The sequence below is a fragment of the Nyctibius grandis genome, chromosome 1 (genome assembly GCF_013368605.1).
Source record: "Nyctibius grandis isolate bNycGra1 chromosome 1, bNycGra1.pri, whole genome shotgun sequence".
In the NCBI taxonomy this organism is placed as follows: domain Eukaryota; kingdom Metazoa; phylum Chordata; class Aves; order Nyctibiiformes; family Nyctibiidae; genus Nyctibius; species Nyctibius grandis.
In genome coordinates this window covers 26,572,349-26,588,420 of record NC_090658.1, presented here as the reverse complement: position 1 = coordinate 26,588,420, position 16,072 = coordinate 26,572,349, and the positions used below count along the sequence as shown (strand labels likewise).

Sequence of the window (16,072 nt, the reverse complement as noted above, 5' to 3'; positions counted from 1 at the left end):
AATTAACTTCAGGCTGTCAAATCAATACACCCTTCAAACCATCTCGTGTTTCCTAGCTGAGCCCTGGAGGAGTCAGTGAAATGTAGTAACATGCACTGCATGGTTATGGGATATTTTGCTGAGAAGCCAGGAGAGATGTTATTTCAGTGCTATGACTTATTGCACAAAAATATTTAACAGGCTTTCCCAAGAAACAGCACTTTTCATCTACTTCATGGCAAGCAGAGAGAACAGCCCCTGACAGATAATTGCCTTCCTCCTTTCCTCTTACTAACTCTCCCTTCACCTGCCAGGGCAGCAGCAACGCGAACACCCAGGCCTGCTTTAGGAAAATCCCAGTTACCAGCTGCTCTCCAGGTCACTGCAATAGCATCTGGATGGGCCAGGAAAGGTCCATCGCAAAATCCTTCTATTAGCACAGGAAAAAAAAGCAGCTTGATAGCCTTTGTCCTTACTGAAGGGACCTCCAGCATTCCAGGATCTCAAACAGTAACTGAGCAGCATCCACGGTACCACACAGCAGCAGGCTACCAAAATGCTATTTTTTTCAATGCTTTTTTAAAAAAAAAAGTTATTATTATTCACACTTGCCTTCCTTCTGGGCAGGTCTCTTCACCTTCCCTCGGGGCCAGTGTGCCATGCTGCTGGCAGCCACTAGAGGATGCTCCCAGGGCACTCGGGCAGCAGTGGGTTGGGTTGGGTTGGGTTGGGTTGGGTTGGCTTGGCTTGGCTTGGGTTGGGGCAGAGCCTCCTAATCCCTCTCCTGAGGCTGCTCCTTTCTCACCTGCGGCATTAGCACCCATGCCCTCACACACCTGCAGGTTAATTTTGCATTGCTTGAGGTTACCTGAGGTTAATTTTGCATTGCCATGGCAGGTGGTGAGCCAGCGTAGGACTTTCCCAATAGCTCTGAACCTCCGCAGGGCAAAGGGGGGAGTAAGAGATGATATTTCAAAGTGAGCAACACTCCTAAAGCACTGGAAAGAGCAAAAGCCCAGCACCCATGCTTGCCTGAAATGGCTGTGCAGCATAAGGAGGAAGGCCCCTGCTGAAGGAGGGGGTTGCATCCCTCCTTTTCTGCCCGCTACAGCATGAAAGCAGAGCCAGGCTGCAGGTCCCTCGGCCAACCCTGAGGACCCCGGGGGTGCCTCCCTTGCACGGGCTGGTGACAATGGCCCGAGGGTCCCTCCCCAGCTGCTGGGTCAAATTCCTGCCTGGTGTGAGTGTCCTTGGGCAGCCCTGCTCCCCTCCCTGGCCGGGTGATTATCCAGTAAGCTGCTCACGTCAGCTCGCTTTTTATAAAAGCATCTCTAGATTTCAGCCCACAGTTTATTTATTGAGTTTCTCTGAACTTTTCCTTTCTTCTTCCCTCCTGCCAAGGCCCAGAGATGGTACAAGCCCTGGAAATAAATACAAAATGCCAAGGTTGGTTAGGTTTTTTAGGTCACTGTAAACTACATGCTTATCTGCTTCCAGAACACATAAGCCATGGGATCTCATCTCGGGTCAACACAGAAGGGTAAGGACTAGAAAGATGGTTTTGGCTGTAGATACGAATAAATCAGGATTGTGTAGGGGAAGTATATTTTTGTATTCAAGCAGCCTTTTTTAATCTTGGAGCCCTCTTCCTTTTTCTTCAAAGGGTCCATATTCTTCTGGCCACAAAGATCTTTTTATATCTCTGAGTTTTCATATTCTGCCCAGCAGCCTATCATAAGAAAGCACAAATCTACTAAACAGTAAAATGAGGGATTATTTCCACTCAATCTGTTGACAGACATTTCTCCAAATTGGATCAAATGATTAAAGGTATTAGAATGACGTCTTGCAGATCCAGATCAAATCATTTGAAACCTTGAGACCATTTCTCCTTTGCTTGGAAGGAACCACCAGAAATAGTTGTAGGTGCTAATTGCCCATTATTCTCACTAATGTGAAATTGTTATTTGGGATCTTTGAATATTTTACTTGCCTGAATCCTAAACGGGGGAGCTCAAGATGGAAGGACCGTGCAGTGGCTCGCTTCCCTCTGTGCCGTTCGGGGTCTCTTCCAACGCCTGAATGGTTCTTTCTCGAGTCGCTTACGCTGAGAAGAGGGGTCCAGGCTGCGAAATCTTCCAACATCTCACACTACGAAGATGGCGCTCCTGAAAATCAAATTCAGTCACAAGAAACGGGTAAAACTAGCGCAGGGACTATGGCTCATGAACTGGTTTTCAGTGTTTGCTGGAATCCTTGTTTTTAGCATGGGGTTGTTCCTCAAAATTGAACTCCGGAAGCGAAGCGAAGTGATGGACAATTCTGAAAGCCACTTTGTGCCCAATTCTTTGATATTGATGGGTATATTATCCTGCGCCTTCAATGGTTTTGCTGGCAAAATGTGTTACGATTCTCTGGATCCCGCTAAATTTGCCAAGTGGAAGCCTTTGCTGAAACCTTACCTGGCACTGTGTTTCCTCTTTAACATACTCATTTTCTTCGTTGCTCTGATTTGCTTTCTCATGCGGGGCTCTCTGGAGAGCACGCTGGCCCAGGGGCTCAAGAATGGTATGAAGTTCTACCGGGATACAGACACCCCTGGAAGATGCTTCATGAAGAAGACCATTGACATGCTCCAAATTGAGTTCAAATGCTGTGGGAACAATGGCTTCAGAGATTGGTTCGAAGTTCAGTGGATCAGCAACAGATATCTGGACTTCAGCTCCAAAGAAGTGAAAGAGTAAGTGACTTTGAGGGGTTTGTATCGCGTAGTATCGTTATTTGATCAGTATTATACTAAAGAAATGTATGTTCCAACATGCACTGACTGGGGAGGAGGGTTGTATAAAAATGGGGTTTTTCTCTGCTTTTGCTTAATAAGCATTCCAAATGATCAGCTAGATTGCTTCCTTCCCTGACAGATTCCTCTAAAGTTATCCAGAACATAAAATATAAAGCATCAAAATACAATTCTCACTCTTACTCCGTGTGACGGAAACAGGCTTAAAATAGTATTGTTTACTGTCTTTTACCTCCTTATAAAGCCATCATATTGAGCCACACACACCTACTCCCAAAATCAACAGGAAAGTATCAGAACTTCGCTAGTCCTAAAGGAGGTTTCAATGCGACTTATTAAGTTCCTAAAAAAAGACTTCCCTGGATATACACTGTTAATACCAGTTTTAAAACTCCACTTTAGATATTGGCAAATAATCAGTCTCATGGAAACAAATAGAGAGAGTAATGCTTTACCAATAAATCATATGTTCTAAATCCTGAAGATTTAGAATTTTATTTTTCTATTCACTCGGTGGATTGCTTCAGCGCTGTGATAATGTTGAGCGCCAACACCCGTTGACATTCCTAGCTTTACACAGTGTCCCTTGTAGCCAAATGCATTTTAAGTTCTCTCCTGTATAACATGTTCAGTATATATACTTGTGCCTAATTGTTTTAAACCTCACATGAAAACAGCACTAATTTCCTCTATACAAACCAGGACAGGTTGTTGACCAGAAACACCTTAATGGCTCTGATGTCAGTGCCCAAGGAGGAGGTAATCTCAAGATCAGGTTAGGCGCAGTAAGCACAAGTAAAAAATAAACACGAGAACAAATGAACTTGTGAAATTAAAAAATTAGCATTGAGTGTAAGTACCCACAACCTTTTAAAAAATTAAGCATCGGGGAAGAGAACGTTATTCAGAGTTCTCTGGGAACAGCATTCATTAATGTTCGTACTCTGTGATTGCACAAGGTGTCTTGTAAACTGGAAGCAATCTGCCTTTTAAATATGCAGCCTATGTTAAAAATGTCTGAAGTAATTTTGAAAAAAGCTTTGTGTATCTCCTGGGATCCCTGCCTGACTGTGTAAATGGTATTTCACATGTGTGTCTCTCCGCATATTGTTTTGACTTGTTGGGTGGTCCGGTTGGTTTTGCAATTCTGAACTAGGGCTTTATAGAGAAACCTGTTGCAGGGGTAACCTATTGCACAGCGAGGTTATAACAGATACATTCGCTATTTAATAAGGGAGTATTTGCATTGCGAAGGTATGCCCATGGGTATAAATAACTACTTGAAGACATAAGTAGTTCACCTTGCTGGCATTATACGGAGATTTGAGAGCTGTAACTTAATCCAGCAGCAGTGGAAGGGCAAAGCACAGAAGGAAAACAAGGTTATATCGTCCTTAATAAATGCTGTCTTGTTTGGGACCGAGACTCACGGCAATTTCTTTGTACTACTGAGGCAGGAAATAGGGCATTAAAAATCTGCAAATGGATGTTAATGAGTGAATTCAAGGTTTGAACTACGTGGTGGTGCACAATCTCTGCTCACATTCCTGGTGGGATATTCTTGCCCCTTTGAAGTCAATAGCAAAGTTCTCCTTAATTCCAGGGAAGGTGGGAGTCCGTCCCCTGCAATGTGATCTTTATATTATTTGAGTGAAGGCCTGATCCTATCTCTCTGAAACTGATGGAGCATTTACACATCAATGGGAATTAGACCCAATTCAGAGCACACTTTACACCTAAAGATAAAGCCTCAGCTGTATTTGGTATTTAGATATATTTAGGTCACGACTGCAAAGTGGAATTTTGCTTCACCAGGCTGTTGGCAATCACCTCTCTCTGTGACACAGCTTTAAAATATCCACATAGAAAGCTACAAGCGACTGTCAGATTTTCTTTCACCTTTCTAGACCACTGTGGTTCTCCATTCTGTCATTTTCTAAGTCTTATTATAGTCTTCTTTTGCAGTGCCAGTGGAACTATTTGCCTTCTAATTATCTCTCACCTAAACATCTCGTAAAACACCAGACTAAATGGCTGTTTATGGAGAGCAGCCACCGTCTCAAGTGAGCAGGGACTTCAGAAATTTTTCAACATCCTATTGCTGAAGCACATTTCATGTTTTAAATACTGGCTACCTTCCCAAACCAAGAATAAATGCATAACCCCTTCCTGGAGTTATTATCACCAATGAGAAGCTATTAGGTTTGCTGGATCAATGGTCTAGGTGGATATGGCAGGTCCTAAGGCTGTTGTGGGTCCTTTTCCAAGCTCAGGTCACCTCCAGTGGTCCTTTCCACCCTAACTATGCTGTGATCACTCTTTACTGACTGCCCCTCCTGAAATTTCTCTCTGATATTTACTTTTCTTAAAAATTAATTTAATTGAAGAAGTGACCTGAAAGGGTGCATTTCCATCATGAAGAGTTAATTATAGACTCAGTGTAGCCTTGACATAGAAAAGGATTTCAGAGAGAAAAAACACCTGGGACAAATGCCACTATGTTATGTAAATGGGGGATGTGGAGAAATGGTATGGCCAGGAGGCATGGTGGAAAATCCATGTTGCCTTTGCTTTCCTTTCTCGTGCAAGTTTGCTCTGGTATATCTTTGTATGTGTGTGTGTGTGTATTCACGCTTCGTTCTGCCCTTGCCCATAGTCGCATCAAAAGCAACGTGGATGGAAGGTACTTGGTGGACGGCGTCCCTTTCAGCTGCTGCAACCCAAGCTCGCCGAGACCCTGCATCCAGTACCAGATCACCAACAACTCGGCTCACTACAGCTATGACTACCAAACGGAGGAGCTCAACCTCTGGCGCCGTGGCTGCCGGGAAGCCCTCCTGCACTACTACAGCAGCATGATGAGCTCCATGGGCGCTGTCGTCCTCCTCGTCTGGCTTTTTGAGGTAACCCTCTCCCCTCAGCCCTGCTTTGCTGAAGCACCAGCTCCAGAGGGGCAGAGCGTTTTTCAGTGTGGACTTTCAAGTTAAAGAACAGATCTATTTAAAATAAATCGTCCACTGCTGTTCTTTGGCTGAGAAAACATTTAATAGTGAACATCTGTGTAAGGCCTGAAAGGTCCCAGGCTGGAGACACAGCTGGGAAGCACGGGGGGTGTTAGATTACAGACACCCCCTTCAGAGCAAGGGGCCAGAGCCTCACGTGTGTCACCATTAGCGGGGAATGAAAAGTACACAAAGCAGCTCATCAGAAAGAGGTGGCAGTAATTTGTGGGACAGAAAGTGCAATTAAGGGGTTTATGTGCTGATGAAAATAAGACCTAGAGCCATGCGCAGTGTACAGCTTGAGGGCAACGTTTGATTTGCTCCATCAAGCTGGACACTGGAGCTCCATCATCGCCATCAATGGTTTTGGTCACAAGAAGTGGTTTAGGTGAAGCAGATAGATTAATTTTATTTTATTCTGCTTCCCAAAACCACCATGCATATGCAAACAGGCGTAGATACTGCCCAGTGTACATGTTTGTGGGCAGCATAACCTGAAGTGCAGGTTTCCTGCTAAAGTACTGCTCATTGGCTGCGAGGAAAACGTCCTTCTGCCTCTGGGAGATGGCCATTGTTCTAGCCGGGGTGTTTAATCAATACTAATATGCAGGGAGCGTGGGCTGGCAGTGGCAAGAGTGGCAAACGGGGAGGCTGCAGCTCACTGTGCGACACAGAGTGCAGCACACCCTTTCTGACCCCTGAAATGCTGCTGCAAATGGCATTGCCTATTTCAAATGGTTCAGCCAGCTTTTTTACAGCTTAGATAAATGCAAATTAAAAAAAGGATGCATTACATTTTGATGCAAGCTCTGGGCAACATCCTTCCAGGAATGAAGATGCTTTTTAGAAAATAAACACCTACTCAAATAATCTGTGAACTGAAAAAATACCATAAAGTTACTTTGTGTTGTGTTATTTTAAAAATAACTGCTCCACACTGCTGAGAAAGGTACTGCCTCCTTGTAGCACTCTTATTCTGGTAAGAAAAGAAAGAGAAGCTCGTGTCTCAGCCCAAATTCAAATTAAGAGCTTGAAAAGAGGGGAATTTCAGCTGTATATGAAAATCAGAAGGAAATTCAAAAACTCAGGGGAAAAATGCACAGAAATGCTAACACTAGCTGTAAAAATCATGACTAGGAATCTGTAACATACGTCTGCTGACTTGTAGGAGATTAATGACAGTGATACGTTAACATTAATAGCAGCGATAAAAATGCAGCACTTTATTTCTAACTCTCCAAAGTACACCTAGGTAGTATTTTCCATGTGGTGTAATGAGAAATACAACCTTCTCTTTTTTTTCTTCGTCTTTTTAAAAATAAAAGGTGAGATTTTTCTCAGGTAATCAGAGGACTCTCAGGGCAAAGCTTTCAAGAAATATCACAATCCTGGGTTATATTAATTGGCCCTCCTGAATATTTATGACCTGCCTGATATTCTACCATAAAGGGTCCAGGTTTGGGTCTCAAACTCCGTCTGCTTTTAAGGCAAACTTTGAAGGGAGGAAGCAAAGCAGGAAGCAGGCATTAATTTAGTCTCCCTTGAAATATAACCACTTTCTTTAAATTGCAGTCAGGGTAGGAAACAATTTTATACAGCGTAGGAGTGTGGCAGAGGTCCCGACTCCTGGCCAAGGTAAGAGCTTGGACTGACCAGGGTGCGACCCAGCGGGGAGTTAGCATGCTGGCTCTGCGCTTCTCGTGTTCCCTTGGACCGGCTTGCTGAGAAGTTACAGAAAGTGCAAAAGCAAAGGAGCGCCCAGTTTGCTTTGCCCCTGGAGCCGCTGTGAGCTCAGGTCAGCAGCATGGCCACAGCACCTCCCCAGCAAAGCCCTTCTCGGGGCCGGTGGAGGACTCTTACAGCTGGGTTGGTGGTATTGGCCTGTGGGAAGTGGGCCAGAGCACGGAAGAAAACTAATCGCAGCTGTTAGTTTGAGCTGTGGAAAAACATAACATGCCAAATGGGCGTAGGGACCTCAGGGAAGACCATTTAGATTTAACATTTCTATATTAGGTGCAAGGAAGAATGAACCTATTTTGAAGTATTAAAACTTCTATTTGAAAAAAATGCAGCGTGTCATATTTTCTAGAAATATGCTATTATCCACGTGCTGCTTTTACTAGCAAAAGCTGTAGGCTTCCCAGGAGGGACAAGCGGTCATGAGGGTGACAAAAAGAAATCACACCCTGCTCTAGCTAAGCCGCCTCAGGCTAAACCCTGGCAAACAGATGGGCTTCGCCGCAGAAGGTCAGGCAGAGCAAGCCTGGCTATTGTCTTGACCTGCCTCAGCCATCGAAGAGGAAATGGAGGGTTCAAGGGTGCCTTGAGTAGAGCATTTCAAAAGGAAGGGAGGGCAGCAGCCGGTTCCTGAGATGCTCCAGGTCCTTCACTTGTATAAACATGTGGCTCTTGATAGGTCACAGCTACTGGAATGGCTGAGACCCTGAGATTGACCTCACATGTGGTGCCACAGAGGGAGCCCAGCACTGAGCTCCAGGAGGTGGGAACCCAAGAAAGCGTTGAGACATTAGCAGATGCATTGCACATCATGCACGGGAGAGTAGACTCTCCGAGGCATTGAACACTAGGAGAAAACTCCTAATAACCTTCAAAACCACCCACAGGCAGTAGAGAACCAGGGACCCTCCAGAAGGACACAGTTTGCTCTGCCGGCACAGGTTGAGGCCCAGCCTGGCCATGCCTGGCCCTGGAGTAACACTGTGGCCTTGTTCTTCCTGCCACTTTAAAGTTGCTGTAAAATGACAAGAGTTTTCATGACAGTTTGTCCATTGGGCAGGGGAAATCATCTCTCAGCGAGACTGGAATAGCTTTGGGACCCTGATGCCCAGGCCTTCTCTGCTGGATTGTGATTAAGCACAGGTCTACAACTCAGAGCCACACGCTGGTTGAGGTTGGAAGGGACTCTGGGGGTCATCTAGTCCAACCCCTCCTGCTGAAGCAGGGTCACATGGAGCTGGTTGCACGGGACCATGCCCAGATGGCTTTTGAATATCTCCAAGGAGGGAGACTCCACCACTTCTCTGGGCAACCTGTGCCAGTGCTCAGTCACCCTCACAGCAAAAAAGCATTTCCTGATGTTCAAACAGAAGCTCCTGTGTTTCAGTTTGTGCCCATTGCCTCTTGTCCTGTCACTGGGCACCAGTGAAAAAAGCTGGGCTCCATCTTCTTTGCACTCTCCTTTCAGGTATTTGTACACACTGATGAGATCGCCCCTGAGCCTTCTCTTCCCCAGGCTGAGCAGTCCCACTTCTCTCAGCCTTTCATCTTAGGAGAGGTGCTCCAGTCCCTTCATCATCTCAGTGGCTCTTTGTTGGACTCTCTCCAGTATGTCCCTGTCTCTCTTGTACTGGGGAGCCCAGAACTGGAGACAGCACTCCAACTGTGGCCTCACCAGTGCTAAGTAGAGGAAAAGAGTCACGTCTCTCGACCTGCTGGCAATACTTTGTCTAATGCAGCCCAGGATACCATTATTCTTGTTTGCCACAAGGGCATATTGCTGGCTCATGTCCAATTTTGTGTCCACCAAGACTCCCAGGCCCTTTACTGGTGAGCTGCTTTCAGCTGGTCGCCCCCCAGCATATACTGGTACATGGAGTTGTTCCTTCCCTGGTGCAGGACTTTGCACTTCTCCTTGATGAACTTCATGAGGCTCCTGTCCGTCCATTTCTCCAGCCTGTGTAGGTCCCTCAAAGTATTTCTACAAAGCTGAAGCATGCTGAGGTATTAACACACGTTTTTGAGGCAGCAGACACATACAGCTGCCTTCCACAATTTTGCTGATAATACGATCTATGCACTGCATGAAGCTTTAAGTGTCCTGGCCAGGACTTGCAAATAGAGAGATGGGGCTATAGAAAAGCTGCCTGAATTAAAGGTTCTGGATAAATAATTTACAACAAAAATTACTTCAGCAAAACTGATAGTCCAAGGCTCTATGCTATCATATAGAAGTTAGACTAGTTTGCCAGATTGTTGTCTTCAACTTCCTGGTGTCTCCTCCGGCAGAGAAGGCAGGCTCAGGTCAGAGGAGGTGAGGAGAGCCCGAACATTTTGCACTGCTTTTAGCAAATCTCAACCGCAGGGACCCAAAATCTTTCAGAGCAAGATTTTTAAGAAAATTAACTCTTAAACTGAGAGAAAATGTCACAGTCTCATCTGAGGACAGTTCAGCTGCTCCCTTCTGCACAAGCACCTTTCTTTTTAAAAGCATGACCATGTTTAGTGACTTAGAGCCATCCAGGAAGCCTGTAAGTACAGCTAATTTTGCTGTCAAACAGTGGGACTTAGTAAGTCAGTCACAAAATAAAAAGCTCCTGCTGACATACAGCGAGGTAGCACAAGTAGAGAGCAACAGGGAGGCCATCTTTTGCATCCAGTCCTATTAATCTTTACTTGCAACAGCCATTAATAGGAAAGATATTAGTCCCATGACTGAGAGCAGCAAAACTGGGGCTCAGACTGAAAGGAAGATGTCAAAGGCTTTAAATCCCAAGACTAGTGTGATGTGATTTGTCATTTCTTGTGACCTTTACAGAATAGTGTTTCAACTGATTTAAGTCATGATAGTATTGGGTAGATGCACAACAGAACGAGACTATTTCCAGATTCAGGGCCATTAGCACCTTCTTTGAGGACCAAGGTGTTGCAAGTCATGTGTTCCTATGCTGAACAGGATGAAAATTTGCCTTAGGATATGTAATATTTTATGAAGCTTGTTTTTTGACCAACATTTTTGTCTTTCCAGTCTTGAGTGAAGGCAAAGAAACATCAACAACTGAAAATTTCAAAGGTAACCAATGGTTACCCTTTAGTCTTCCAAGAGTTTGGAGACACTGATCATACATGAGCAGGATGATCAGGATAGATAGGCTAATGAATGGTCCACAGAAGCACATGCTTGAGCAGTCCCATGAGTCCAAAAGCCAGATGTGAATTTTGCTATTGGCCACGCTATGTGGCTGAATCCCAGCTTCAAGTCTGCCCAGCTACCCAATGCTGTAATCCTGCATGACAGTTTGCAGGCTTCCTCCGTCTCTAGCTCAAAAGCCCCAAGAGAGAGCAGCACCTTGCAGGTCTGGGGCAGCTCTCCATGGGCCTCAGCTGTGCCACCAGGTAAGCAACACACAGGGGTGCCAACCTCTTTAACCATTAGGGTTTAGGAAGACCAGAGGTAATCACTTCCTTGGGAATTTGGATAGGATAACAGAGGCATTGTACTTCCCTCACAGAACAAATCCTATGAGGTCGTTAACAACAGTAAGTACTCTCAATCTTAGCCTTGACCTAGCACACAAAAGACTAAACTAGTCTTTTGGTTCCCTATCCTGACCACCTGCCGTACAACCTCATCAAGCTGGCTCTTCTGGGCGCTGCCTTTTCTTTCTTTCTTTCTTTCTCTTACTTCACAGATCAATCACTTTTCTTCATAAGCACTACAACGGTGGAAGTCAGATGGCAGGAGGCTGGCTAAAACCATTCTCTCTGGAGGCAGGTTTGGGGTGTTGCTGGTGTCAGGGGTGTTACACCAGCATAGTACAGTAGAAAGTGTCTCAGTCAGGGCTGCTGTGACTGGTAAATATTTTATCAGAAATAGAAATTTGTTTTAGCTGGAACCAGTGAGAGATCCAGATCACCTCCTGCCTTGTTTCCTTATTTGCACATACCTATATAAAAACAAAACCAGAATTTGAAGTAGACAAGCTGATGGCTCAAATCCTAATGCTGCTGTGTTCTGCACAGATGCTGATTCATTAATATCTCCTTGATCAGATTAATATACTTGCCAAGCATATTAAGGTCAATGTGAAGCAAAAATATTTAGAGCTAGAATTAAGTGGATGGTGGCAGAGCATGTTGTTGCACATATAGACAGTTTTATATACATCTAGAGCACAGGAGCAGAGGTTTCATTAAAATCTCTCAGGAGGTGTACACCCTGCAATGGGGTTTGTGGAAAGCCCCCTCCTGCACATGGCCACACAAAGCTGCTGTTTCGCAGCAGCCAGCACATACACTTCCTCTGTAGGTTGATGCACCCACTTATTGCTTATCATCTGTCACACTTGCTGAGGCACTCGCTGATTTCAGACCTCCACCCTCTCTGTTCCTGGTTGTGAGGGAGCATTTTCCTCCTGCCAGCTCCCCCTCACCCCTCCTGGCCACCCAAAGGGGAAAGCTGCTCAGGATCCCCTCCCGTGTGGAGGATTCCCGCAGCCCTTCAGCTGTACCTGTTTGGTGCCTTTGGCATTTTGTTCACGCCGCCAGCCCAGGCTGCTGATAGCAGAGGGTGGCAAAGACGTGGACAAGGGTATAAAGGTTTGCCTGACGCTCTCTGTCTTTTCCATTGCATGGCACAGACGTTCGTGATGATTGGCTTGCGTCTTCTGCACACCTCTCTGGAAAGCATCCCAAATCCTGAAGACCCTGAATGCGAAAGCGAAGGCTGGATCCTGGAGAACAGCCTGAAGGACACTTTGAAGTCGGCACTGGAGAGTTTGAAACAGATTGGTAAGTTGAATCAGGTGGAAGCAGATGCCGAAGGGGCCGAAGGAGAGGAAGGTGGGAAGGCACCAACCGTCGCAACGGTCAGTTGAGCTTCTAATTGATGTGGACTTTTTATCAGAGAGGAATAAAAAAACTGAGAATTGTGAATATCTACATTTTAAAAAGCTATGTATCAACGATCAGAATACACATTTCTACTCATGCTTTTTTTTGTATATGGAAATATACAACATAGTGCACCTTGGGATAATACATTTATCCACAACGTGAGTACAACATATTCATAACTTATGGGGGAAGTGACCCCCACTAGGACTTGCAATATTCATGTGTTCCCTTATCAGGGACAGTTAGTTTTAAAAAAAAAAAAAAAAAAAAAATCGTTGGCATCACACGGTGATCCATTCCATCTTATTTTGAAACTAAAAATGGAATTTGAAAAGTTAACGTTTTTTTGCTCAAGCTGTTTTATCAGCATACTTTATGTACTTCAACTTTTAAAGACAAGCACATTGGTTTTCTGGGGAGTAACATGTTGGAAGTCAAAGGAAGAAGGATTTCTAGAATTGTATATAACTTAGTATACAGGTATTTTGACAAACCTCTCATATAATGTGATTTTTGTTTATGTGCTAAGCAATGGTATTTTCTGCTGTATTCTTGAGATGTACATAGAATAAAATGCAAACTTATGCTGAGAATTTATGTACTAAGCAGAAATTGTAATTTAATGAAACAGCACAAGTATGAAAGCAACACTAAGGTAAGATTTGTTTTTTTGCTTCTCAGGTTTTTTTTTTTCCAGTCAGTATATCCTGAAAAAGTGTATCGTAGACTTATGCTTCACCTTGTATTTAAACAAGCAGAAGCGTAGAAGATTGCTCTTGTAGTGGGTGGAATCAATGCTATGAGCATGTGCCAGTTGCGGTTATTCTGGACATTTTAAAAAGTGTGTAACCTCATAGCTCGCTCCAGAATATTCAAGCCCAACTATTTTTAAAACAAGAAAAAAAAGAAAAAAAAGAATTAACACTTTAAATGTTTGCCAGGGTCCTAGTAAATGGATACCATTCATCCACAAGTACTTCAAGCCTCAAACTTTGAGGCCAGGGAAAAGTAAATTTAAATCAGTCCCCAGTGTGAAAATTTTTGCAACTTTTATTTTTCTTTATCAGTGATAGGGTACCCTTCATTATATCTTCTAAGTCAAAGGGAAGGCACATTTTGCATATGTTGCATCTCTCCAAACTACTGTCATAGTTGGAGGACCCTGATCTCGTATACAAAGTTGGAATAAGCCATGGAAAGAGTTTGCCGTGGTGCGTGGCTTCTAGTAAGGGAAGAGAGCATCATCCTAAATTTTTCTGCAGCTGCCAGATAAATCAGCTGAAGGGAAAGAAACTCAAGAGAGCAAAGCCCAGCCCCCTGCACAAATAATTGCAGACATCTCAGTCTCTCAGCTAAGAGCCAGGCACCACATTTATTTTTAACTCAGCTGTGCAAAACGTCTACTTCTCTGCAGTGTACCTGGGAGAGTTTTCTCAGCAGGTACCTTCCACCTGGTTGGTGGCTGGTCTTCAAACGAAGCCATGTTTGCAGCTGCCTAATCATTGCACAGCCGGTTAATTTTCATTCTTCATCACTTGTGCACTTGCCCCAGCAGCACTCAGCTCCTCCAGCTTTTGTTCAAACTCCTTCTAGGATGGACAGACCAGTTCACAGCGGGACAGGTAGGGACGTGTCCGTACACCAAGCCGTAGTCCCCATCTCGGTGGCCAGGCTGTTTCAGGCCATCTGCACAGCAGGTTTGATTTGGACAGGTATTTGTGGCATCCTTTCACTTTCTCAAAGCTGGTCAAAGCTTTTAACTTTAGTTACAACAATGAATTTAGTTACAATAATCAATTAAAAAGTCAACTCTCTTCTTTAGTGCATAAGACTGACTAGGAAAAGGGCAACTAATGTAAAAGCCAACTTGCTATTCACCACAGCCTATCATCTATTGCTTTGCTGAGGGACACTCTGCATGGCAGAACTGTACAACCCAGACCAACTCCTTCCTTCTCAGTAAGACATCACTATGACTGGCTGCTCCTCTCAGCTGGTCCAGTAGAGAACAGGATTGTGGATGGCGCATGATGTGGCCACATATATCAGAGAAGAGCTTTTTGGAGGAGTCACATATGGATAGGAGCTGCATTACAAGGATTAATTAGTTTTTCCTTGTGAGGCTTCAGTGTGCTGTGATCTGTACCGGTTACTTGACTAGACATCTGATTTTTCAAAGAGATCTAGATTTATTGCTGCCCTAGAAATCTGGCTTAGGCCATCGCTTTAGACAGGACTCTCCAATTATTTGTGGCTCCTGGTTTTTTTTCCTATTGCTAGAGTGACATAACAAATTGTCAAATTATTCTTTCAACGCCACATTGGAGAAGCCAGTTCCCAGAGCAAGGGTCTCATGGTATTAGGCAAGTAGAGAGACCATCTGAGACAGGTTTATGAAGAATAGTCCTGGAATTGGGGTTTCGTACAAATAAGAACAAATAGTGTATATGCTAATGCTGTCTAAAATAAAGCCTCCTGGTTAATGAAGATCTTTGTAACATCTTATGATTACTACAAGATTGTAATATGACTGCTTTGTAAAATATTACATTGAATATATCATTCGTCCGATCTTAACTGTACTTTCTTGTGACATCGCAAATGCTGTTCTAGATAAAGATATCTCTGCTGCCTGCAAATGTAAATTTAGGTATTAAAAATCATATTGCAAGTAACGACCTCTTTAAAGAAAATGTTTAAATATATACAATTTAATACAGTTTTCTTTAATTTGCATTACTGTTGACTTTTTTCTTCTGAATTCATTTTTTGGACCCATTTTATGTATTCCTATAGGTGAGAAGCTCTTCCCCCTTCTAGATAATGCTCTGAGAGAAAGCAAACCTTCCTCTCCTCATGTGCCCAGCTAAACTCAGGATGTGCAAACAGGCCCCTCAATCACTTGCCTCTCACTAGAAACAGAATTTGCTGGACCATTTTAGTAGTATCCTTGTAGCGCATAGGAATTAAAACATCTTCACAGGCCTTAACTTCCAGACGTATTCAACAAGTGAAACCACTGGCATCCTCAGGATCTTTGACGATCAGCTAAACTGGGTTTATAACCTCTTTTTTCCCCGGTTTAAATCTAACTTGCAACAGACATGCAAAATAAAGCATTGTTGTTATTTTAAATTCATGTAGTCAAAGCTGCGTGCAGCACTCCAACGAACATCCAGAGCCGTGCCCTGATTTTCAAACTAATAAACTTCAGAAGGATGTGAGCTTAGTTCATACAAATCAGACCACTTCTTTTTAGGTACCTCCATATGGATTACCAGCATAAATCCAAGCACTCAGATCTGAGAGCCAGCCCAAGGCCTTGAAGTGCCGACGTTTAAGAAGTATCATTTATTTTTTAAAAGAAATTACAAGAAGTGCACTATTTTACTGGTGACATTTATTTGAAGGGACACAGAACATTCACTAAAGTGCTTTAAAGGAGGAAATATAAACAGCTTCCTTAAAGCTGTTAATTCCTAAGTAGCCTTAATACAATAGATAAGATTAGCCTCCACACATTACATGAGCTTGGACATTTTATAATACCAGCCAAACGCATGTGTGCAGCTTAGCAAAGAGCATGGGAATGCTGTATCAGCCTGGTAGGCACTGATCACTTCCAGCTGATGGTCAGGGAAGATTTTCAAGGCTGATG

At 43.9% G+C, this 16,072-nt stretch overlaps 1 protein-coding gene across 1 annotated transcript; it reads left to right on the top strand.

Annotated features, from left to right (window-relative positions):
• Positions 1 to 2,138: 2,138 nt before the first annotated feature.
• Positions 2,139 to 12,395, top strand: PRPH2 (peripherin 2). The gene is made up of 3 exons (XM_068412977.1): positions 2,139 to 2,719; positions 5,436 to 5,682; positions 12,159 to 12,395. Exons 1-3 carry the CDS (start codon positions 2,139 to 2,141, stop codon positions 12,393 to 12,395), a joined length of 1,065 nt encoding a protein of 354 aa, XP_068269078.1.
• The last annotated feature ends 3,677 nt before the right edge of the window (positions 12,396 to 16,072 follow it).